Raw genomic sequence first — 26,821 nt, forward strand, 5'->3', positions numbered from 1 at the left:
TATATATGCTTGTTTTCAGGTCACTTTGATGATTATAAATGCAATATATACAAGTTGTGGTGGCCAAGAAGCTAGAGAATGCCCTCATAATGTATGATACTTTTACGATGACAGTTGCTAATAAATAGGTATGTGTTTTCCTTTGAATCGTATCTTGTAAGAGACCCCCAGTGCACCTATCTGAAAGTATGAAAAACACTTTGAACTGCATTTCCCTGTAAAAAAACAATTTCTAGCAGCACCCTGGCAAATAAAAGGTTACTGTAGTCATTACTCTGACCCAGGCAGTGGTTTTCTTCCCAATGTTGAAAAGCCCTGGCAGGCGGCAGGTTTCCATGGGTACAGTGAGAGTCAAAGCGACGGATAGAGCTTATGTCAGCATTTTGTCTTGGTCCATGAGGAGTAGCACTAAAGCCTGGGCACTTAGCACCAGACACATTTATCCTTAACATGGCAACATAATGTTATCTCCATACCAAGGTGCCCTGTCAGGTTTGTTGTCTCACAGAGATAATATCACATAATTTTGTTCTCAACTCATATAGAACAAGAAGTATTTTGACCTTCCAGTGGTTGTTGAACATGTGCAAATCTTAGTATAAAGGGAGAGAAAGGCAGACTGTGCATCCCTAAGCTACAACTTGCAGACTCAGCTCCAGACTGGAAGCAGAAGAGAGAAAAAAGACTCTTAATCATACTGATCAAACTTGGGTTTGCTAAGGAAACATTTACAAAATAAAGGCTCCCCTAAATCAAAGCCTATTTATATAAAGGCCTATAAAAAGATGTGCCTCTATATTAACAATCTATCCGCATAAATCACCTAGACTGAGAAATCATTAGGAACAAACAATGTTCTTCTCTGCACTGTGAATTCACAAAGACAGGCACTAATGAAAAGCCAGTCAGATTAAGCACAGATCTGAGGGAAGCCCCGCACTGGAGGCTGTTCCTGATCCTGCTAAGGGAGCGTAGAAGAAATCAGCTCCTTTCTTTTCTGTGGGAATGCCAATCAATTTCTCACCTCAAAGGAAGGCCATGGATGTTTCTGAATCCTCTGAATTTTCTTGATAATGTATTCCTGGATGCTGGCCAGCCTTAGCATGCCTCCTGCAGCTCCACTGTATTTTACTGCCCGTGTCACATCGGAAATGTGGAACACACTGCATTTGTTGGAAGTCTAGCCAGTCTAAAAGACTGGTTTTGTCACTGCCCTAGCAATCTAACAAAGGAGACACTTGTTGGACAAAGCTGGGATTTCCCTTATAATAAAGAAATGTTTCATACAAACATAATATGCACAGGCTTCACATTTACAGTGAATTAGCATTCTAACAATGTAATGTCACATTTGGTCAAACAAAAAACAATGTTAGTGGATATAGTTATCACTGCCAATATAAAAGGTGCTGCTAATGTAACAATAATGCAACACCTGGGAAATAGCGACCATAGTATTTAATATGTGGAACACCCTGGAAGGGGTAATCAATTGATTTAGTAGAACACTGAGAATAATGTTAATGTTTCAGATGTTAATAGTTTTTATTTACCCTTATATACTAACATTTACATAGACAATGTTTCCAAGTTGAGTCAGAATAACAACCCTGGAGAGGTTTTTCCCATTTTGGATCTATGGCGTGGGAACCAGCCCCTGTTCTTAATAATGTTGTAAAATGTATAATCATTATTTCACCCACGTTGGGATAAATCAAAGCCTACTACACCACTAACCTTGGTGGTGGAAAATTGATTTAAAGGAAAAAATATACCTGTAGGTCTCTTTAAAAAGATATTGCATAAAACAGCTCATATGTAAAACTCTGCTTCATGTAAATAAACCATTTTCATTATAATATACTTTTCTAGTAGTATGTGCCATTGGGTAATCATAAATAGAAAATTGTCATTTTAAAAAATAAGGGCCGCCCCCTGCACACAAACAAACCAAACATGTTAGGTCACATGAGCCAATTAACAGATGGTCTTTTGCTTCCTTACTTCTTCCTGTTACAGTTAGAGTTGTAGTATTTCTGGTCAGGTGATCTCTGAGGCAGCACACAGACCATCAAGGAATGGTGGTTCAAGGCAAGAGATGGAAATGGGCGAGATTCCGGTTTGGTAAGATTCTTTAATATGCCACTTAATTTGATATAAACTATCTGTTGCTTAAGTGTTCATTTTGGGGGTATCGTTTTCCTTTAAAGAGAAAGCAGTTGTTCCTTCATATATTATAGTTCTCAGTTAAATCTCTTAATAAGGAAACATATGTAGAAAAGTGCAGGCCACTGAGATATTCAAAATCTACAGGTCTGGGGTGATGGTTGGAACATTTCTATTGTTACAAGTGCTGTAAAACAGAAAAAAATGGAAATAAGGCATTCCAAAGCACAAAATCCATAAATGTCTATCTGTAGTTATATAGAAAAGAAACAGTTTGGTTACAGGGGACACTGCCTGCTCATATTTTTGTGTAATACCATAAATTTAATATAATAATAATATCTACAAATTGTACAATATTGAAATAAATGGTCAGGTTTTATAACGTAGCAGTACAGAAGACTAGGATGCCAGTAGCTGACATGACTACACATTTAATCAAAACTCAAGGGCCTGATAGAATACAGACAGCTGTACTCAGATAGTTTAGTTCAATAATAGGCTGTTATTTCTCTAGACTCCCTCTCTGCTGTGGTACAGCCTCAACTTGCCAATTACACACCTGGAAGTTTGTCATTTGTAGTGGGAAAGATAACTGTAGTTTTTTTTTAGAAGTTACATTCAATATTATGTGCTGGGGAATGGTATAAGTAGCCATCTGAATCATTTTACAAGATTATTATGACAAATGTATTAGTTTTTAAGATGTAGTAATCAGGACATTGGACAGTGGTGTTGTCCTTGCTGGGGAAATAAAGGCTATGTCACACCTAGGGGCAGATTTACTAAGGGTCGAATATCGAGGGTTAATTAACCCTCGATATTCGACTAGGAACTAAAATCGTTCGACTTCGAATATCGAAGTCGAACGATTTAGCGCAAATCCTACGATCGAACGATCGAAGGATTATTCGTTCGATCGAACGATTAAATCCTTCGAATCGAACGATTCGAAGGATTTTAATCCAACGATCGAAGGAATATCCTTCGATCAAAAAAACACAGGCAAGCCTATGGGGACCTTCCCCATAGGCTAACATTGAGTTCGGTAGCTTTTAGCTGCCGAACTAGGGGGTCGAAGTTTTTCTTAAAGAGACAGTACTTCGACTATCGAATGGTCGAATAGTCGAACGATTTTTAGTTCGAATCGTTCGATTTGTAGTCGAAGTCGTAGTCGAAGGTCGAAGTAGCCCATTCGATGGTCAAAGTAGCCCAAAAAACACTTCGAAATTCGAAGTTTTTTTAATTCGAATCCTTCACTCGAGCTTTGTAAATGTGCCCCCTAGTGATTTCTCCTCCGACTGAGAAAATGCCAATATAGAATAAACCTGTCACATGTCTGCAGACAGTGATAGCAATGGCATTTGCCTGTCACTGTACAGATGTTATTTATTTAAGTTTTATAACTTAGAAGATATCAGGTGTGATGCACTGCTTTAAGATAAAAGTATGGACCTGCTGTTAGTCACCCATGGTTTCTGATTAATAACCAGATGCTACGTGCTCAGTATATAGGTATGATATTTTCATTCAACCTAAACCTTCCTACCTCTTTATTTTGCTAAGATTGATTCTTACATGTTTTTTCTTGTGAATGAAAGAGGTGGGCAGCTGCTAGTATTGACAGACAGTTCATTCAGAAGTCACTGCAGTTGAATTACAGCTGAGCTTGGCATTTACAGAAAATTGCAGAATCCCTTCTCATTCATTTCTGCCAAGTGACATTTTTTCCCTGGGCAGCAACAGAAATTCTGATTTGAAAACAGTTCAAAACAGTTCACGTTTGAAAACAGAATAATGTTTGAATTAAGCCAGGCATGTAAAGCCTTGTTCTAGTGCAGACACCAGGGGACTGGATGTGGCAGCAACTACAGCGCTGAAAATGCATTGCCTATAGTTTGGTTGGAGCTGCATGTTCGTTACATTGGCTAAAGGAAAAATTTTCATTATATATTATATTACATTATATTAGTCTATAAAATTAGGTCAATCATTTTTGGATTCAACTGATTCCCGAATACCTTTAAAATCAAATAACGACTGGCAACTTTTTAAATTAAAAAGACAAGGTGATACAATATAAATGTAATTTGTGTGATTTCTCTGTTGGTAGTTTATTTACAGTAAGGAAGCAACATCAGACCAAACACTTCAGCAGTCCCAGAGAAGAATTTTATTCTGTTCATCCTTGCAAATTTTTAGACACATATGGGGCGTATGTAATAAGAGGCACTAAGATTGTCCAGGAGCAGTAACTAATATCAACCAATCAGCAGGTAGATTTTACTGTTCACCTGATTAAAAGCAAGCATCTTATTGGCTGCTATGGGTAACTGCTTCCCAGACATGGCCATGTGTTATTAGAAGAAAAAATGGCTTACCCAAAAACATAACAAAAGGGGGGGTGCATTCCCTATTCCACCCCAAAATGGATGAAGTGACTAATAAAGGGGCAGTTCTCGCCTTTCAGCATGTAATATATGGCAATGAGAGCATGTAATATATGGCAAAAACTTTAGAAGTCCATTTTAATAGCAGAAAATGTATACAGAAGCCTGACATTTAATTAATGAATTAATTATGTGGATAATATGGACGTGTTGGGCAGATTTTTGGTTTGGGAAAAAATAAACTTATTGTAATGACAGTCATTTCCCTTATTTTACTTTTTTCTCTTCCTTTGTTATGCACGTGAGCTGACACTTTTCCTTCCGGTTTCCATCTGGGCACAGGGAGAGCTGCAGGTGCAGGCCACTCTAACTTCCTCCACTTTGCTTACACATGTTATCACCCCATTAGAAAATCTTCAATTTCCATATAAAATACATGTAATGTCCATCCCCGGGAGTTAATTTACACTAAATCTGACACAATACTGCCATTACCATCCCAACAAATAGGTTTTATTGATGTCTTTTGGTCTGTTCACACACACACACACATCTGGGCCAAGTTACAGAATACTGCTGTCATATTCTTCTTTCTCTTCATTAAAAGAATTATAAGGAATATGGCATCCCATAGTCATGGACCAGCAGGCTGAAATGAGAATGATGAAGCTAGGTGAATTACTATCTGTATTTGTATATTCTCCATTATATCATATGTTCATCATGGAACTAAAGATGTGTTGAAGGCCAGCTGGTGTACCCAGGTGACAATATAATATATGGTCATGACGCCAGTTTTAAATCCCACCCCACTATTCACCCAAATCTCTGTAGACCTGCATTTGGGATTGTGTATCCATCCTTGTGTACTATAAAATGCATCCTTCTGTGCAGTGGCGTAACTACGGTAAATATTACTGGGCCCCACAGCAAATTATTTTTCAGGCCCCCAAAATGTTTAGAGGTTGACTTGTTTCTCCAATATTTATTGAAATAGTATATGAATTAGGGCCTCATGGGGCCCCTATACCTCCTGGGCCCCCCTGCAGCCGCAGGGTCTGCTTCCTCTATAGTTAGGCCCCTGCTTCTGTGCTAGTCCCACAGCTCTGGTGCAGTCACAGCTCCTGAACCCCATGTAGTTATGGCCTGGTTAAAATACTTTTACAGGTGAAAACTTAAAACATTAAAGACAGCTGCACAAATGGAACAATCCCATTAAGGGTTTATAATAGCAAAATGCAAAAACTGAGCATACCAGTCTTTTCCCCAGGCCAGAACTCCATGCTGAAAAGGACACTGTCCCAGTGTAATATTCCAGTTAGCAACACCCTGCCATCATCTATCTTGTCCCGGTGATTCCTTGCAGCTGGATTTGGATTTCTTATACCTGAGCAGCCTCAGAGGAAAAGATGGCAGCGCAGGACTCCAGTATCCAGCAGTAGAACAGTATCTCAGGATTGTGTGATTTTTACCAAATTAGCAATTATATTCACTGTAAGGGGGGGGAGTTAGGAAAGAAAACAAATAAAATACTCTATAGAGTAGCATTACTAAGAACTGTGAAAAAATAAAAGACAAATGTAAAGCTCTATCACTTTTATAATTAGAGCATACTTCTTTAAAGTGCCAAACAACAGAGAGTATAGTTCTGTGTAAGTTTAAGCACCTCAATCTAAGTGCTCACATCAGTAAGTGAATATATCAGTGCTAATGACCAATATTTTGTGCTCCCAGTCTACCCACAGACACACCCCAGATGGCACCAGTGTGGTTCTCTGTCTACTCACAAGACATAATTCTTCAGGCAAAAGCATCATGGAAGTTGCCATATACAAACCTTTTAGAATGTTTTATATGGCACAGTGTTGCTTAGGGTATAATAAAGTTCCAAACTACTGAATCTAGTAGCATGATGTGGATACAAAGTATATACCCTTTCTAGGGTAGAGCTACCATTAGTGCAAATGGTGCAGGTGCACTGTTACACTAGTCTTAGGGGACTTCTATTCTAAATAAGAAAATATTAACAGACAAGGTATTGTTGTAAAGTTTTTTTCCCTGAGCTAGTGTTCATTTCACGGAAAACTGCACCAGCAAGGGGAAAAAAAACAAAGCAGCAACATTTGGCCATTATGCTTACATTTCCCAGGCATCGCTAGCAATTAATTACACAAGTGCATGCGCAATGCAAGAGAACACCTCAGAATAAGGTAAAATGGCTGTGTGCTGCTCTGGTACTTTTTGCATTATTGTCTCTCTTAATATTGAAATACAGGTATGGGTTCAACTATCCGGAAACTCATTTTCCAGAAAGCTCTGCATTACGGAAAGGCCATCTCCCATAGAATTCATTTTATCCAAATTTTAAAAAATGATTTCCTTTTTCTCTGTAATAATAAAACAGTACCTTGTATTTTATCCAAACGAAGATATTATTATGGATGCAAAACCAGCCTATTGGTTTTATATAATGTTTACATGATTTCCTAGTAGACGTAAGGTATGGAGATCGAAATTATGGAAAGATTTGTTATCTGGAAAAACCCAGGTCCTGGACATTCTGGATAACAGGTCCCATACCTGTATTACATGATCAGCTGCTTAAAGATTTTAACTTTAATGATTCTAAACGCTGATATTCTGATAATGCATTTTCAAATAGCATTACACCTCTATCAAATTTTAGGGCAATTATGTTGCGTTGTTCCTGCTACAAAATGCCACAAAAGTTGCCATAAGGGATATTGAGAATTGGCTCTGCTAAATAACTCAGATTGGTCAGAATGCCTTTGTACACAAAGACAATTGTCAGTATCCCCTATGGCAAAATCTCTGGCGTTTTGTAACTGCAACAAAACACACCAGTTGACATAAGGAATATTTATGTACTTTATGCTGCAGAGTGAAATTCACAATAAATAGATGGGTTATACTGCTCCAGCTAGTAGGATAATGCTAATGTGTATCTGCTGAAAGTGAAAAGCTGCTGGTTTGCAGGTGAACTAGCACAATACAGTCATTAAGTGTTTATTATTTCTGACGGTGGGGGCATATCATAGACATTGATGTCAGTATAAATTCAGCCTGTGGGGTCTGATTAGGCCTTACTGCACTAGAAATGGCAGTGTATAATTGTAAAACAAGGATTGAGGGTTAAAGTGTGTGACAAGTGGCTCTCAAAGCAGGTAGTAGCCATAAATCTTCTGTGATAAGAAAACAAAAAAGTAGAGAAATGTGATATGCAAATGTAATATTTGTTGGTTCCCAGGCTGGATTTGGCAGTATTTAGACCAGAAGAAAGTGGCACAGAAGGGGTTAAACACCCCTAGAGGGTAAGGTTGCCCTGTAGCGCATTGCAGTAAACCAAGTTCCAGGCTGTAGCTGTGGCAGTGAATGCTGCTCTGTGGTTCTCTGGCAGGGAAGAGGTTACGTAAACACACACAATGACAGGCACCCAGAACTCTCCTGGGTAAATGTTCTGCACAAAGCATTCCTGAGAGGGCTGAGCGGAAGCTTTGGGAGCTGGGGTCCAGCGTCCGTGAGAACACATCCCGGAGCCGTGGGAACCAGAGGCCCCATTCCCCACCCTCTGAACCTCCTCACCCTCCCTCCAACATGTGAAATCCATCACAGGCCAACTTCTACATTTCAGCTCAGTTACAAACCCATATCATTAGCTGTACAATAACACTACAGCTTTCTATATATGTTTAACCTTACACAATCCTGGGATTTCTATAACCTGACACCATGTCACCAACTTGATGCCAGTCCCAGCCTGGCACTTATTGAGACTGCCATTGTTTATATTACAAGGAGGAGGATGCTGGTGACTCTCCATTGTTATCATCATGTTTATTTCCTGTATAGTCAGAGGTGATGTGCCAATGAGGCGAGTTGAGAAGCGAGGATCACCCCTGTGTATAGTGCAGAGCAGGGCTGCCTTCCTACAGTGAGTGTTGTGAACAACTTTTTCATTTTGATACAATCTGGCCTGTGGACATTGGCAGCTAAATTACCCATTACATGGAAGCACTCATCCAAAGCAAAGATGTCCCATGCCATATCCACATTTTATTGGCAACAAATTCCAGCATCCCACAGTAATTATTAATAACCTTGGAATCCAAGCATTGTGACAGATTTTCTTCCTCACACTGACCAGAACAAGGGTCTCACCACTCCACATTACTATGCTGCAACCAATAGCACCTCAGGGCATGACAGGCACCCAGGATATCTAGCTTGTGGCACTCTAGCTGTGGGTTACACGTGTCTCAGTGATTACCCCGATCTGGCAGCACCCGACCCAAACCCAGTGTGCTTCCTTATTTATATACTCACTCCCATCGTGACATCAATCCTCTTCTTCGTGGCGACAATCTCCCCGAACTGCCTTCCATCTGCTTGAATGAAGAATCGCCTTCTTCCGGCGACTTCGGAAATCGAAGCGATGCGAGTGCATTAGCGCAGGCGATTCTTCATTCAAGCAGACGGAAAGCAGTTCGGTGGGGTTGTCGCCACGCAGAAGAGGCGATTAGTTGCCAGGCCACTAAATCTCCCCATCTGCCCCAACCCTAATGCCCTTTGGCCTTAGCAGTCTGGAAATCATTTGCAACTCTACATAAGGCAGTCTCAGTGTAGAGCGCAGGCTACAAAGCAGACTGCATAGGGTCAAGCAGATTATTGGTGCAGAGAAAGTTAGTAATATGGGAGAAAGAAGTTTAGAGGCTATCGGTAAGAGAGAGACAGGACTGATAGTTAGACTAATAGGATGGGTCCAGTGTAGCATTTTTCAGGATGGGTTTGACACAGGCCTGTTTAAATAATTAGGGGAAAGTAGCAGACATTAAAGGAGAAGGAAACCCCCTGGGCTGCAAAACCCCTCCCCTGTGTTGCCCCCCTCCCTCCTCCCCCCTGGCCTACCTGTCCCCCTGGGCAAATGCCCCTAACTTGTTACTCACCCTTCTGCGCAGGTCCTGTCCACGGAGTTCACAGTCGCCATCTTCTCCCAAGCGCGTCTTCTGGCGCATGCGCAGTAGGAACAGTTACCAGTATGGCTCTACTGCGCATGCGCCGAATGTCACAAACTGAAATTGGAAAACTTTGTGACATTCAGCGCATGCGCAGTAGAGCCGTACCGGTAAATGTTCCTACTGCGCATGCGCCAGAAGACGCAGGAAGAAGCAGCGTCAAAGCAGGAAGAAGACGCGCGTAGGAGAAGATGGCGACTGTGACAGGATCTGCGCAGAGGGGTGAGTAACAAGCTAGGGGCATTTGCCCAGGGGGACAGGTAGGCCAGGGGGCAGGAGGGAGGGAGGGGCAACACAGGGGAGGGGGAGGGGTTTTGCGCCCAGGGGGTTTCCTTCTCCTTTAATGAGGAATTGAATATATGAGTAAGTACTGGAGTAAGGACAGGAGCACACTGTTTTAGTAGAGGTGATGGGATAGGATCAAGTGAGTAAGTAGTTGATTGAGAGGATAGGAGAAGCTTAGAGACTTCAGGCTCAGATATACGATCAAAAGAGTTGAAAATGGAAATAGAAGCTTTAGGGGGAATGAGAAAATTAGTATCTGAGGGGTAGGAAAATTGTTTGTGGATAGTCAACTTTGCTTTCAAAGAAGTCAGCAAAGTCCTGGGGGGTATGTTCAGCTGTTAGTGTATCATTTGTAAAGGGATGAAGTAGCGAGTTAAATATTGAAAACAATCGCCGTGGGTTGAATTTATTGTATTGTAGTGCTGTTGTTTAGCCTGGGATAGGGCAGTACTAAGGCAGGCCATGAGACATTTATAGTGGAGGAAGTCAGCTTTTGTATGGGATTTCCTCCACAATCGCTCTGCCACTTGCGTATAGGACCGCAGAAATTGCTTCTGGCCGTTCATTCAGGGACAGGGGTTTGGGCTCGACTGCGTTGTGGCTGCAGAGGGGCATGGGTATGGATAGCAGCAGACAGAACGGAGTTGTAGGTATTTACCAGTGAATCAGGATCAGAGGAAGTAGTGATGGAGGAGAAGCTAGAACTGAGATCAGATAGAGCAGTTACATCAAACGCACGGGTGTTTTGCGAAACCAGAATTTTTGGTTGAGGGTTAGCAGAGGGGGGCAAGATAGAAAAACAGATAAGATGGTGATCAGAGAGAAGAAAATGATCAATGTTAAATGCAGAAAGTTTTAGGTTTTTGGTAAAGACCAGATTTAGGCAGTGACTATCCTTATGGGTAGGTGTATTTGTCCACTGCTGGAGATTAAAGGAAGTGGTTAAATGGAGAAAATGTGATGGCCAGGACTGGGAGGGGTTATCAATGTGATAATTGAAGTCACCCAGAATAATTGCCTGGCTGTCACAGCATAGGAAAAAAGAGAGCCAAGATTCAAAGTCAGAGAGAAACGTAGCAGATTATTTATCTTTTACAGTTTTTTTTAATTATTTGCCTTCTTCTTCTTCTGACTCTTTCCAGCTTATACAAATCAAGGCATGGTTGCTAGGGGAATTTGGTCTCTAGCAATCAGATAAGCTGAAATTGAAATCTGGAGAGCTGCTGAATAAAAAAAAGCTAAATAACTGAAAAATCGTAAATAATACAAAATGAAAACCAATTGCAAATTGTCTTAGAATATCACTCACTACATCAGTGGTTCCCAGCCAGTGACTCGTGAGCAAAAACCAGGTGTTCCGCTAAACAGAGCCTCCCATAGGATGTCAGTTCACATAGGGGCTACTAAATAGCCAATCACAGTTCTTATTTGGAACCCCAGGAACTTTTTTTCATGGTTGTGTTGCTCTCCAGCTTTTTCTTACATTTGAATGTGGCTGACGGGTAAAAAAAAAAAGGCTGCTCTACATGATAATAAAGGTTAACTCAAAGGTGAACAATTCCTTTCAATTCTGGTTTAGGACTGCCCTTGGGTAATAATCCAGTTGTATCTACAGAAATCTAGCTTGTACATTAGCACTCTAGTTCTGGGTTACACGCGTCTCCAAAAATAGAATCATCCACAGACTTGTCCTCTGGTTTTTGTGTAATTGCAGGATCCTAAAACTTTCAAAACTGAATCCCGTCCTAAATTTGGTCTCAATATGTTGGTTTCCCAGCATGTGGCACTCCAGCTGTTGTTGCCTACAAGTCCCACCACCATGGGTTGTAATTGTCAGCAAGCTGTAATGGTGGAAATATGAATATTTATGCTCCAGGATCATTTATAAATATATACCTGTAGATAAAATCTCTTTATGTAGTCTTGCCTATACATATTCATTGTAGCGAGACCTGAAACCACCCGATTCAAATTCAGAGGGTGTGAAGTAAGGTGAGCAATATAATAGTCCTGCCCTCCTCAGTTTACAGACAAGGGTTCCAATTGGTCAGATGATAATCATGGCCCAGTATGGGGCAAGAGGGCTTTGTTGCTGCATTGCAGATATATTATTCATTATAAATGTACTAGTTTTCTATTTGAATGTCAACCATAACTACCACCGTAGGGACCTTACCCTCTCCCAATTCAACCTGGTGAGCCATTTTTACCCACCCCATCTCTGATGTCACTGGAGGGGGCGGAGCAGGGCTGGTGTGAGTACATATAAAAAAGTGCTGGCAGCCAAGCTGCAGCCCAACTCCCTGTTTTATCTGCCAATGTAGAATACATCTGACATTTTTTATTTTAGGCAGATCAACTGATTCTACAGGACAATGTTTCCAAACACACACACATACATACATACATACTAAGAATATCGGCAGTATGGTCAAAATCGATCAAATTGCCTACTCATAGTATGTATGCGCAGCTTCACACAGCATCATAAATTGAAACACCAACAAATAAAAACAATGAACCCGTGATAAGGAGAAAACCATTTAATTTTGCAATACTTATAAAATTCAACGTCCTTCATTTGGTCCCTAGGTTCTCTAAATGCAACAAACATAAGTTTCTCCCTGTAATGTGTAGACTAATGTGGCCAAGCCCAAAGTTGTTTTTAGTGGTGGGAAGGCCCAAAAATAGAATGCAGGACCCTCCCATTAGTTATCATATAACACTGTCCAACACACTTCAGTTGCTATTGAACAACAGTTCCTACACCCTTGGCCTGTTTATGGGTGCAGGGAGTTGTACTTTCAACAACTGAATGTCTTGTTCTAAACACACGCAATCCCACAGATGAAGTCATTCAACAGAACTGCTCCTGTAGGCTCCATCTTAAGCTGGCCATAGACGCAAAGATCCGATCGTACGAATCGAGGATTCGTACGATTTTCGGACCGTGTGTGGAGAGTCTCGACATTTTTCGTCCGGCGGAGATTGGTCGATCAGACAGGTTAGAAAATTTCTGTCAGCTGCCGATAATATCTCTGCATGTATTGCCGATCGTATGATTTTTGGAGGGAGACTGTCACCAGCTTTGTTGGACATAACTATCGTACAATTGCTGTCAGGAGCAGAACATTGGCTGATCTGTTCTTTTCTACTTTATTTGATCGGAATGGTAAGACTTTGATCTGAATGGTAAGTGGCAGGTCGGGACCTGCCACTAACCTTCAGTTTAAATAAAGTAGTAAAAGAACAGATCAGCCGATGTTCTGCCCCTGACAGCAATCCTACGAAAGTTATGTCCGACAAAAGCTAGTGACAGTCTCCCATTGAAAATTGTACGATTGGCAATACATGCAGAGATATTATCGGCAGCCGACAGAAATCTTTTAACCTGTCCGATCGTCCAAACGACCGATCTACATGGGATGAAAAAAGTCGGGTCACTCCACACACGGTCCCGTCTATGGCCAGCTTTACTCTACTTTATCTGCTATCCAACAGCCCAAGAACCTTCCCAGATGCTATTACCCCCACTGAAATATACAAACCATCTCACCCTACTATACTTGCAATCCCACAGTTTATTTATTTAGTTATTTTAACTGCTATGCCACAGGCATGATGCCATCCCTCTGGCTATTATAGAATCTGTCGACTTACTATAACTGCTATCCCACAGCCTCTGTCCCTTCCCAGAGGCTTTATCCCCACTGCTATTCCAGGAGCTGTTGCACTGCCTTTGCAACCAACAGACACATATGAAGTGCAACATGGGCTTTTCTCATTGTCAGCTTCTATGTTGCCATTCATTCTGTCGGTTTCCTATGCTCACTAGCAGGAAGTCTATCGGTCTGACAGCAGGGGGGTTTCTTGCTTTTGAACAAAGTTAGAGGCTATAATGAGTGGGAAGTTGCATTCAGCAGTTGTAACAATACAGAACTTTCCAGATTTGTAGTCCAAGAAAATTTAGGTTGTATGTTCAATTGCATGTTAGTGTGAGATCCCTGCAGTTACTGCATCTAGCAAGAAAGCTTGCCTTGCTGGGACTTCCCATACTTCCCAGCACTGATGGCTAAGAAGTATCTTTAGCCAGTACAAGTTGCAGTTAAGTAATTTACCCCGGGCACCCCCATATAATATAATCTGTCAGTTTTCAATCTGACATCAAATTCAGTCAGTAGCGGTTGTACTATTGTGCAAATATTCGAGGGAAAACGAACATCTAAATATCAAAATGGGGTTGTAATGTGTAACGCAGGACTTCTGAACGAAATTTGCGTTATGCCTCTATTACACCTGTTTTGTAAACCTGATAGTAATAACTGTTATGTAATAAGAACTTATACAGAACAGCTGTTGATGTGTACTCTCCTCAACCATATGTTTATTCTATAGATGAAACATTAAATCCTCTGATTCTATGGATTTCCAGTCTGTTTTATTGCCGGGAAGAACCTTGGGGTTCTTTTATCACATAAACAACATTTGGATACCTGCTCAGTACTGACTAGATCTGAAAGCTGATGCAACAAAGACTTTTTTTTTTTTATACAGATGATAACTTTACAGGTAAATAGGTAGCCAACTAACTGTAGAATTTCTTATAAATCAAAGTAAGATAGTGCCGATCAAAGCCTTGTTAATGCCACAATCATTATATCTGAAACAATTCAAGATCCTGCAAATTAAATGTTTCAAATAATACTTGAATATATTGTGTAGTATTTCAGTCTTATCCTTCTGCAGACTGGACCTTCCTGTAACAGACATCCTGGCTGAAAGCTTGTGCTGTGCTGAGGGCTCTGAAAGATCAGGGGCTGATAGGTCAGGAGTGTGGGTTTAAGCATGGAAACCTTTAGAATCTAGGGCCAAGTCAATAAGCCTCTGTGCCATTAGGAGCCAGTGCAGGTTCTTCAGCAGGATCACTGCACAAGCCTTCGTTCTAGTAACTCCCCCGCGCCTGAACGCTGGTGCCGTATTTCTAAGTGTTTGTTCTGAACCTTCTCAAAGTGTTGCAGCAGCTCGACATAATCTATTCTTGCGGGATCTTCCTTGGGTGCTCTTGAGGATTCTTCTTGTTTGTGCCTGGAAGGGAGGATCAAGCAGAGATGTGACATGTCTGGAAGATTGGCTTATGTATTGCTTTGGAGTAGATACTGTACATTTTTGGATACAAATCTGGTTTCTATAACAAAGTAACTACAGAGTAAAAATGTATATTTTATAATCTACACAAGCAGTAAGGATGCACATTAGTGTTTCAGACTCTAGGTAGTAGAACACCACACTGCATTATTTGGATAAAATGGGAGATGGCCTTTCTGTAATTTAAGAGGCACTTAAGAGGTGCAGCCGGCATAAGACCACAAAAGGATTGATTAAAACACTGGATGAGAATGATGATATACCTGTTTTGTATGCAATACATTTCACAACCACGTGATCTTTACAGTATATACTACCAATGGCTTGGCTGTTTGGGGGTAAAAGGAGACTAATCATTTGCCCTGCAGAAATACATTTGCTTCTAGACCTCATAATTTATCTTTAAACTCTTTACATGCATATCATAGAATACATTGTCCCTGCTTGTGTGCTTAAAGGCCAGGATTACAAATGGTTCAAGTGAAGGGGGCTACAAACATAGGCAGCACTAAGGCAAGGCACTAAGGAGAGGAATAAGTTAACAAGATACAAAGGGCAGTGGACACAACAAACAGTGGTGAGCACAGAGAATTCTGTATGAATACATGATTTAGTGCTTAATTGGACATACCTTCCTCCCTCTTTACAGTTTTTATAATTGCAAACCTAGGTTTTGTGCACATGGCTGGAATAATGAAATAAATTAGAGGGGAACAGAGGTATGGCAGCAGGATACCAATGAATGACAGGAAGCAACTGGAAGAGGCTGGCAGTAATAAAAGCTAACAGCCTAGGGTTGGTAACATTACATATATCCAGTTATCACAAAGAGAATGTAGGCAGTGATGTAGGCTCCTCATTTTTCAAAGACTGCATAGAAAGCACTTACCCAGGTCTCATAAGCTGAGGGTTGGGGACACACTGCAGTCTATGGGAGAGAAGCTGAAATGCGCTACTCTGGGGGAGGAGCATAAGTAGGCCGTATAAGGCTCTGATCAAGTAGGGATTATTCTCCACATCCAGCAGCTGCAATCGGAGATCTACATGATAAGAAAACAACAGTGTGTATGAAAAAAAGACTGAAGTCATAATTCAGCCTGTGTGCACATGAACCAAACCTTGGTTTATGTTACTCCATTCCTGTATTTGTACTATAGGGTTCCCATTAGTCTCTGTTTCTCATTTCAGGAATTTGGAACCAGGGCAAAAGTGTCCCTGTACAAATTCCCCGTTTGCAGCAATTGGCTCAAGAATGTCCCTGTTTTTTGGCATACAAACCCCCACTGCTGTAGGGGGCTGCCTTTGCATTGACAGCAGTTGCAAAGTTTAAAGGGGAACTATCGTGAAAATGAAAATGTAACATAAGCTTCAGCATACTGAAATAAGAAACTTTCTAAGTACAATCAAATACAATTCTGTACTGTTTCTGAAATAATAAAGTTCAACTTCATGAGTCCTCTCTCAGCATCTGTTTCTCCGCATTCTCTCCTCATGCAGGAGTTGGGTGTCAGATTATCAATATATCTGATAGGGGGGCTCCTTTTGCCTAGAAGATGTATTAGAGCTCTCTCTGTTAAAATCACCAGACATCATGTCTCTCTACATCCAGGATCTGTGCAAAAGCAATGGAATCAGTTATTTGAATGAGCTCTATTACATCTGCTGGGAAAGAAAGCCCCCCTATAAGATATATTGGATCTAACGGACACCCAACTGCTGCAAGAAGACAGAATGAAGAGAAAACAGATGATGAGATAGGGATAGTGAAGATGAAATTGATTATTTCAGAAATGATGCACTCTGGGCTTTTGTAGGTGTCCCTAGATTTTGCCTAATTGTACTGTGATGTAAAAGTAAGCATTTATGGTTATTAAAACACTTTGCTGGTACCCAAGTCTATGGGACATGACTCTTTCTGCCTTCTCTGTAGTTGATGTTTTGATATTTTACAACCTGCTGTGCTTGGAAATGAAACCCTGTTTATCCTTACGCAGCCCCTGTGTGTATGGGGCTCTGACCCTACATAGCCTGCTGCTACTCCTGCTGCGTGGAGGTTGTTCTAAATAACTCAGCAAGGCAGAATGAGCCAACTCTCATCACTTCTGCTCTATTTCTCACCAGCAGTGCTGGAGGGAATGTATAATGAGGACACGTGTATATATACACACTCATGTAAAAAAGTGTGCATGTGCACACACAGACACAGGAGCATGAGGCGAGCATGAGACAAGATACAGAAATCCTGATCATAAAGGCATGAAGACTCCTTAAAACAGTTGGAGATATATATAGCTGAGAGAAGCATCTGCTTATGGCGCAATTATGGAAATTTTGTTTTTGCACAATGGCCCTTGTCTGTCCCAACAGTTTGGCATTCCTATAATGATAGAGGCACCATCTAGTCTGTACAGTAGAGGTACAGTGAAGCAGTAATTGAGTGGGGGTGGGAAATGTATTTTGCCTTAGGCAACAGTAATATTTGGCCCAGATCTGCCTTAAAATATTATTAACATACAAAAGAGGGTTGTTCTGTAAGGAATACTAATATTGTAAGGGCAAAGCTAGGACAGGTTACTGGTGGCACAGTGCTGAGATGTCCGTATTAAAGATGGAAGCAGAATCGACCTTGCTGAAGGAAATTGTGGTATGGGTGAAGCATTATTGAATTAAGGCAAATGTACAAATTGGATGGGATAAAACATCCTGAATTAAAGGACATGTAAACCCCCTTGACAAAAATGTAATCAATGAACTGCCTCTTTCAAATCTTTAGATACCTGACCTGGTCCGACTGAGAATTAAAATAGGTCCTGGCATTTCAGGTACACAAAGGCCCAAACAGCCCCCAGCAGCCCACTAAATAGTGACTTTCTATGGGACCTTATAGCAGCCCCTTTGGCATTTGCCAGAACCCACAGATTGCCAGTCCGGGCCTGCATGACACTCTAGCTGTTAAAAGGTTAACAGTAAGGCTGCAGCATTCCCTTAAAGGAGAACCAACCCCTTTATATTGAAATCCCCTACCCCACACAGACCCCACTCCCTGCCCCCCCAGCCTAGGTGTTACCTTCGGTAAATGCCCCCAACTCTTTACTTACCCCTCGTTGCACATTCAGCGCATCGGAGTTCTCGGGCACCATCTTCTTCTCTTCAGTAATCTTTGGGTCTTCTTCTGGAACTTCGGCAATTTCTGTGACTTTCGGCACATGCGCAGTTGTTAAAAAAAAAACAAAAAAACGCCAGACTTCTCCAAGGGCGCATGCACTGATACAGTGCTTACTTCACAAAGATCTACGAAGAGAAGACGGTGCCCGTGAGCTCCAATGCGCTGAATCTGCAACAAGGGGTAAGTAAAGAGTTAGGGGCATTTAGCCAGGTTAATACCTAGGCTGGGGGGAGCAGGGAGGGGGTGTATGTAGGGTAGTGGGTAGGGGATTTTAATATAAAGGGTTTGGTTCTCCTTTAATCACTTAGAAATCCTTCTCCTCCTCTAACCCACTCTGCCCATGGCCTCAGGAACTTTCTTTGGCTGTTGGCTCATGAGCATGCTCAGTTCTTCTCAGCTCAGATTACTAAACACTCCCTCCAGTCCAACAGTAAATGAAGAGATAGAATTCCTGGTTTCCGTCTAGCTGTCTGATCCTATTTTTTCTCCTAGCCACCTCTTCTGAGCTCAGCTTAACCATTACAGTGGTCAATCCCAGCAGAACGTTTTATCATAGTATGTTGTGCCTGTGTAGACCTGCATTCTGCTGCTATTTGTTTTAGGAAATGTGATGGCTCTGGCAAATGGAGGGGGTATATGCAGTACAAATGATATGGCTTGGGTGGGGAAGATACAAATGCTAACTTTTATACATGGTAGGGAAATGTAGACTTTATATGTCCTTTGAGGCAAAAAAGTATTGTTGTATTGTGTTAGTCAGTCAAAATGTAACAAGGCGAATCTTTTGATATGAAACATAACCTTAACTTATAAACATGATATCCTTATTGGCTAACTAAGATAATAATCAAAGGAAGCTTTCAGAATATTTTAGTTGCTTTTTGATTTGAATAGAATATAAATAGGAGAGAGCCTGAAAAGAAATGAGTAATAAAAAGTAGCAATAACTATACATTTGTAGCATTACAACGCATTTGTTTTTAGGTGGGGTCAGTAACCCTAATTGAAAGCTGGAAAGAGTCTGAGGAAGGCAAATAATGCAAAAACTATAAAAAAAGAAAAAATGAAGGGCAACTTTCTTAGAATTAGCCATTCTATAACATACTTTTAACATAAAAAGTACTCTTACATGTAAATATTGGGCATTCTATTAGCTGCACCAGCTTGTCAACTTCAGTCAGGAAATCCACTGTTACCTCAAGGTCTCCACTAAAGGAAGATGTTAAGGAGCAGAAACAAAATCAACAAGAACAAGAATTGACTTTCTAAAACAGACACCCCGTTCCCTCTTTGTGAACTGGATTCAAAACAGTGATGTGGCAGTCTGAATAGCACAAGATGTACAGTATACAAGTTTAAGCAGTTACCCACGAATTTCATAGTATCCAATTAGTAATCGCTCCAATTTATTTATTCATAGAAACAATTATAACATGTGCTCAGGTAAGGATACAACTTTTGGATGAGGTTGTATGCATGCTGATAGTTCTGAGTGAGAAAACAAAGAGACACTGTGGCCACGGGATTGTGACACCAGGAGCGGTAAAGGCAGCAGAAAAGATTGCAACTCTCCTGGAATAAACACAAATAGAACACATTACTAATGTTACACAGAATGATCACTATGCACAAAAACAGCTTATATGTTACAGTATGGCTGGTGTTTATTTGCCATGGCATTACAAAAGAAATTGTATAAAATGTATGCCTTGCATTCAGACATTTCACTGTGAGTTTTGAGCTGGTCAGTCTCTAACCTACTGCAAAGGTGCACATAAACATCTTGCACAACTGTCATATTTAAAGGAAGAAATTCAATATTTATAAGCAGGCTTTTATCTTCCATTAAGCATGTAGTAAAATATAAGGCCATAGCTTGCTTTGTGCTTAGGTCATACAATTTATGGATATATTTATTAATAGCTTGGAGTGAGGCTGCCATGATGCTTACCTGGGCAGGGATATTCTCTATAGGGTCCATAAGAACACCACTAATCATTTGCTCAAGCTCTTAAATGTGTGTATTACAGACGAGCAGAGACGCCGTAATGCTCTGTGTAGCCGGTGTGTAAAAGGGAAAATATATATGTGGCAAATGTAGGTAAGTCATGTATTTTCTCTCTGAAGGTGTAATTGCCTGTATGAAGCAGAGGGGGATTTTTGCAGTGTAGAAGTCCTCCATACATCTGCCACTCAGCACAATTTTTCAAGTAGCATGGCTAGGGGCCCATGTTTTCTAGGACACAGCATAGAAACCATTTTGCTTATGACACCAAGAGCAGTTACACAAAGAAATGGAGAAATAGGTTTTTCTGATCAGTGCCTGCTATAGTGCATTCCGTGCTTTACTGTATCACTAAAGCTGAGGGCACATAGAGGGTTGGCTCTGCTGCTTTCAGACTGTGATTTTTTTGCAGGCCGAGAGAAGCAGATCCACTCCCTTTCCCAGCTTCATTGATCTGAACTGAAAAGTACAGCTCCTTTGCGGACCAAAGGTCGGCTGGAAAATGCCTTCTTTCTCATTTTTACGCCAACCTATGCTCCGTGTGCCTGCAAGCAAGTGGAAGCTGTACTTCTTAGTGCACATCACTAAAGCTGGGGAAGGGAGTGAATCTGCTTTACTCAACCTGCAAAAACAAACTTGTAAGAATAAAGAAGAAAAAAAATGACAGGCACTTGGTAAAGCTATTTTTCAGCTGAGTAAAAGAATGCGCCTGAAAGTTAAAAAAATATATTGAGAAGAGAGGCCTGCAAAATAGTTTTGAGACTCTTGTCAAGTAAATAGACTGAATCATTTTAAAATAGGAATACACCGAATATAAACGGAATAACAACGTGTGTAATAATAAAAAATACATACAGGTGTCTGCAAGTCCTTGAGCTGGCTGCGGAGCTGAAACAGTTCTGAGGAAGTCAGGAGGATGCTGTTTAAATTCTGTACCATGGTGGAGGCAAACTTTAAATCTTCTTCCCTCAGCAGTATATCAGCCATGGAATGGAAAATGTTCTCTGCATTCAGGAGGAGACAGAGTTGCCTGCAGAGAACATACAACACACCAGATGATAAAACAAATTTCCTAAAGAACACATTAAATCCCTCTTGTAAATCCTACCATCTGAGCACCTCTCTGTGCTTATAGAAGCACCTCACTAACACATCTGCCCAGCTTGTTCGCTTTCCTTTCCAGTCAGACACCTGCGGGGCAAACATTTACTTCCTGACCGCTGCATAAGTGACCTGTGCTAGGCTGATAATCAGACAATGGTTTGATTCCAAGTGACTAGGACAGCTAGAGATCACTAAAAGCCTTCTGTAAAGGCCAATGAACAAGCTCTGCCCATTAGAGCTTGAGGCCGGGAACTACAATGTGCACAGATACTGTTAAGGTACAAGATAGAATGCCATCTCAACTGCTATCTGTGTTTTTAGCAAAATGTTGTTGCCGCCCAGTGAAGGTTCACTTAAATATACAAAGGATAACATCATAGATACAAAACTCAGAAATAGATTCAGGCAATTCCAGTTACACATACCTGTTACAGTAGCCTATTATAACCAGTTGTTACCTGTTATTGGTCTCAAGCAATTCAAATGAAAGAAAATCTGATTGGTTGCTGTTGATTTCAGTGGCAGGCCAACAGTTAAAGGCACATTTATCAAAGTCTGATTTTCGAATTCATGTGAGTTTTTAAAAAATCTCCCATAAACGCGATTTTAAAAAAAATTAATTTGTGCAACTCAGGTGAATAGGATGAACCCAAATTGAATTTGATTTGAGTTTTAAAAACTCGATTCGAGCTTTTTCTCCCAAAAAAAACTCTGGCTGGCTGCAAACAACTCCGAATTGATCTCAGGACGTCTCCCATTGACTTAAACAGCAATTTGTCAGGTTTAAGGTGGCGAATAGTCGAATTTGAGTTCTTAAAGGGCCAAAGCATGAAAAATCTCGAAAATCAAATTCGAATTTTTTAAAACAACTCTAGTCACATTTGACAGTTTTGGCCATAAAACTCAAATTTTAATTTACCCTTGATAAAGCTGCCCCTAACAGTTTTCTGCATTACCCTGAAACAGTTTAGGGCTAATGGACACATACAGATGTGCCCCAAATTGAACCTAAGGATCTGAAAAGTAGCACTACTGTCATTGTCATGATTTATATACAAGCCACTAAATTAATGGAAACACCAGATATTATTAATAATAAGCATTAATACAATGGTAGAATATACTGTGTGATATGTGCTATGGGGGTAGCTGGGTTTCTTCAATTAGTTTTGGAATGCCCTAGGGTGATAACATATTGCGTTAAACCAAAATGCACCAGGGCATGCACCATCAGCATCCAACCATGCACTGTAAATGTGCCAATTAAAAGTATTGGTTAGATAAGCGGCATCTTCTGGGGTTTGTGAATGAACGTAGTGGAACCTGGGCAAATCATATATTCTAAGAGCTCTTCCCAGCAACCAATATTGAGGCTGCATCATAATGTACATTGCTGGAAGACTTTATGGAAAACGCTTTGGTACTTTTGTAGTGTTTGAATTATCTATTGCTTCACCTGTGTACAGTTAGTTGGTTTGTTTTGGCTTAATGTCACCCCTAAATACATATTCTATGTTGTACTAATACCTTATTATTTTTTATTGTCAGTGATTTAATGTACAGGTTTGTAAAAATGAATAAGCAAAGCACACATCATTTTCTGTTATCTTAACAATGATGCAAACAAACTCTAAAGCCTTTGGATGACACACAAGTCCAGATATAGCTGTCCCTGTTCACCGGCAATTAACTCTGTGTGGAATTCTTCGTATGGTTCAACTGAACAAAGGGCAATTATGTCCCTGTATCAGGCAACCTGTTTAAACTGACCCGTATGCATAAAGCAAAGGCACAAAAAGCTAAGGCGATGAGGGAGAGGTCACGTGACTCCCACCACTTTTGAGAACCACAGAGAAAAAAAAGTTGTCATGGTAACTGGGGAGACCCACTGAGTGAAAATGGGACATGAGGTCCTGGGAGTTAAGCGATATGCTTAGTACTTTAGGGGTTGCATTGTCTCAGGGGTCTGGAAACTGGCATATCTATGACAACCAATAAACGCTGCAGCAGAACTCACAGGAGAATGAGGGTCTGATGATGAGAAAAAGATGAGAGAAGCACTAGAGCCGAGAATCAGATTACAATGAGAAATGACTATAGAACAAGAGCACAGGGAAAATGGCACAATCTGAGGGGAAATGGAAAGATAGATTATGTGACAAAAAGGGGAAATTACAGAAAAAAACATGGAATAAAAAACAGGGAAAACAATTTTCATAAATACAATTATAGAACCAGAGGCAACAGAGAGTACATGGAGTGCAGAGGATCTATACAGAGCAAAAAAAGACGATCAATGATCAAGAATATATGGTGAAAGGGTGATAGTGACGTGGTACAGAGAAACAAGGAAGTGGTGTTTTCATCTCACAGCTGTTGCAGAACTGTAACTTGCACTGTCATCAGTTGTGACTGAAAGTTAAAAAGAGCTGAAGCAGCAGGGACTGGACACCCTACATGCCAAAAGTAACCATAGCAAAACCAACATAAATTTAGATTTAAAAAGGCATGTGTAGACAAGAGAGACAGAGTGTGTGTGTGTGTGGGGGGGGGGGGTGTCTGGGAAATGTGTACATTTCAGGGAATTCAGCAGACTCAATATGCCTTGAACCTCCCTCTCCTTTCTCCTATTAAGGTAAAGCCATGCAGAAAGCCCCCAGCCCACCAACACGATCAGCTGTTCCACTGCAGTGTCTGAACTGTGTGTATCCTACTAATCTAAACAGATCCATCATACTGCTTAAGGGCACAGCTGCAAGGCAATCAGAAGCCATACTGTTACTTTTTCTCAAGGGAACAAAGGTTGGAAACAACATCTTGATCATTTTAGTGTACTATTAACCTTTGGGTCCAGTTAGATTTGGAAATACAAGTAAATATTATTGCAAGCAGCAATGGTAGGGTATCCACCAGCCTGAAAAGCCAATAATCAGCTGTATTAATTCAACGCTAGTAACCGGCGTCATTTTAAGCCGTGTCTTGCTTCCTAGCAACAAGCCTACAGCCAGTCATAAGCTGTGCTCATGGTCAGCTGAGGAAGTTTGCCACGTTTCATTCACAAACAGCGCAATTTAAGGGCCATAGCCTACATTGCATTTTTCCAACCCTGTGCGATATGATTGATAGAAATAAAGAACTTTCCTATTATTAGAGTGGTTAAAACTGAACATTTACTCGTTGAGTTCCAGAGCACTGGTGACTTGGCATTCGAGAGATTTAAATAACAGTCCCTAGTACTTTGGAATAATCGCAGAGGCAGCTGGGTGATATGCTGCCCTAGACCTGGGCCTTCCTATATATTGGGGCCTACATCCTGGGACACATTCAGTAGCATGGGCAAAATGTAAAAAACTGTCAGTCTGCAATGTTATTTTCCTCACAATGTTTACCACTAATCCTGCATAATTGCAGCCACCAAAACACACAAAAGTGCCACCAAATGGTTATGCACTTACACATCTTTCAACTGTACATTATTTTAGTGGGGACAAAACTGTGTGTACATGTATATGTTAGGTATTAAGTACAGGGCTTCCTAGCTGGAAAGCAGCTGCCTACAAAGCCACAGTACAAGGCTTACCGGTGCATTGGGAAGTTGTGTTATACCACCTTCTACTGCACCAATCCATCCACTTTGTATGATGAAACACAAGATTATTTTAAACAGTTCTACCCTTGATATTAACTTTGTTCATTGAAGGATATGAGGCAGTGTTGCAAAGCTAATCTATCAATTGAATTGTCAGCCTCCACTCTCTTACACCATATTACACAAGTGCTTCTTGGTGAACTTGTCAAACAATAGAGCTTTCGTGTATATTAAAACGGATTTGCAAATGCACTAAATATATTGAATGTGAAGTTATAATTTGCCACGATTTATGAATTTATTAACCATTCATGGGCAGATATATGTTTTTTTCCCCAACATCGGATAATGGCAAAAAACATCCTTAAGTAAGAAATGATGGATTGGTGCATAAATGAGTTATAAAACTTGTGGGATATTGTTCCACTAACATCCCTTTTAGCAAGTTACGCCACTCACATCCCAGTAGTGAGACAAACATATAAATCACATGCCTTTCCTGGTATATATTCCCAAATACAGCTTACTTTCCTTCTATACTTCTAGTGAGACCCCTACATACATCTCTCAGTAATACACTGCTAATATGGCACCACTGTTATTAATTCTCCCATAATATCACATTAATTCTTTCTAGTGGGGTACACATTATATTATTCAGATCTCTATTAGAAGAAGAGACGCAATGGCAGTTACTGAAAAATGAGACGTCACACATATACAGAAAGGACTGGGACGCTAGCCTCGTTGGTGGCAGCAGAGGCATTTTGGGATTCCCAGCTCATCCAGCATGATACATATTAATACACAAAGCCAGTTAACAGCAACGGCACAAGGAGCAGTTGTGAAGCTGAAATGCATGCAGCTTCCCTTAAAAAAAACCATGAGCCCCAGTTGCTCACATTGTAATCTGCAGGCACAAAATCATTAAAAAAGCTACACAGCAACTGCACTTACTTTGTGCTTTTTAGTTCATACTATATAACTGCACATAGCCCTAAAACTGTCATGCGCATGCAAAACACTGTGCACTAAAGTGGTACTCAACTGGTTAACTAGAATTATGGCACAAATGAACTATAGTCTAATCTGCTTTACTCAAATCTAGAGCATAAACTACACATTGTGGAAAGGAGTACAGCAAAACCTTCTGTTAGATTGTTACATGTGAATGCAGAAGGTTTTGCATGTGATGTTGATGGAGGCAAGAATTACGTGCTATATCATATCATGAGCTTTTTAGGCAAATTTCATGATCTAAAATCTCATATGGGGAAGTCGTTTTATTGAGCATCTTGTGATCACTGTTTTGCTTGTCACTACGCAATAAAGGGGTTTAAAAAGGAAAAATGGCAGAGCTAGTGATCAGGATGTTCTAGTGGGTGATTCAAGCATTGAAGGCTGAATTCTGCAACCTCCTTGAAGAGCAATAAAAGCTAATTCAGTGTTGGGTTGCATGGAAAAGACCATATGGGTTCCCAGCATCCCTACAATGACAAGATTAACCAGCTCCAGGAGGCAATGTGCTGAGGAGACACATTATAGAGAGATAACAGCGATCATGCAGTGTCTTCAGCTAACCAGAACAAACTATCTGCCGGGGACAGAGATAGGGAATAGGCATAGGGAGGGGAATAGGAGAGAAGTGGAGGGAATAAACATTAGGGAAAAGATGAGGAAAGCAAGTGGTGGCTTGAAAGCATGTTAGTAAGGCTGATATATGAAACTGGCAAAAAAGCAACTGAATCGCCTCTTGTTCATGCCATTGACTAGCTGGTCATTGACGCAAAGATAAAGTCGTACGATTTTTGGACCATGTGTGGATCAACCTGACATTTTTTCATGTCATGGCGATCGGTTGTTTAATTGATTGGACAGGTCAGAAGATTTCTGTCTGCAAACTAATATCTCTGCATCTATTGCCTAGCTGACAATATC

At 40.7% G+C, this 26,821-nt stretch overlaps 1 protein-coding gene across 1 annotated transcript in view; it reads right to left on the minus strand.

The window, feature by feature from the left end:
- Positions 1-14,295: 14,295 nt before the first annotated feature.
- Positions 14,296-26,821, minus strand: part of vac14.L (Vac14 homolog L homeolog) — a 76,756-nt gene continuing 64,230 nt past the window's right edge. Inside the window, 5 exon segments of the mRNA NM_001094022.1 lie at positions 14,296-14,959; positions 15,909-16,059; positions 19,315-19,394; positions 19,639-19,757; positions 21,046-21,220. Coding sequence (NP_001087491.1) covers positions 14,797-14,959; positions 15,909-16,059; positions 19,315-19,394; positions 19,639-19,757; positions 21,046-21,220 — 688 coding nt within the window. The 3' untranslated portion in view covers positions 14,296-14,796.

The sequence above is a fragment of the Xenopus laevis genome, chromosome 4L, assembly GCF_017654675.1.
Source record: "Xenopus laevis strain J_2021 chromosome 4L, Xenopus_laevis_v10.1, whole genome shotgun sequence".
Lineage (NCBI taxonomy): Eukaryota > Metazoa > Chordata > Amphibia > Anura > Pipidae > Xenopus > Xenopus laevis.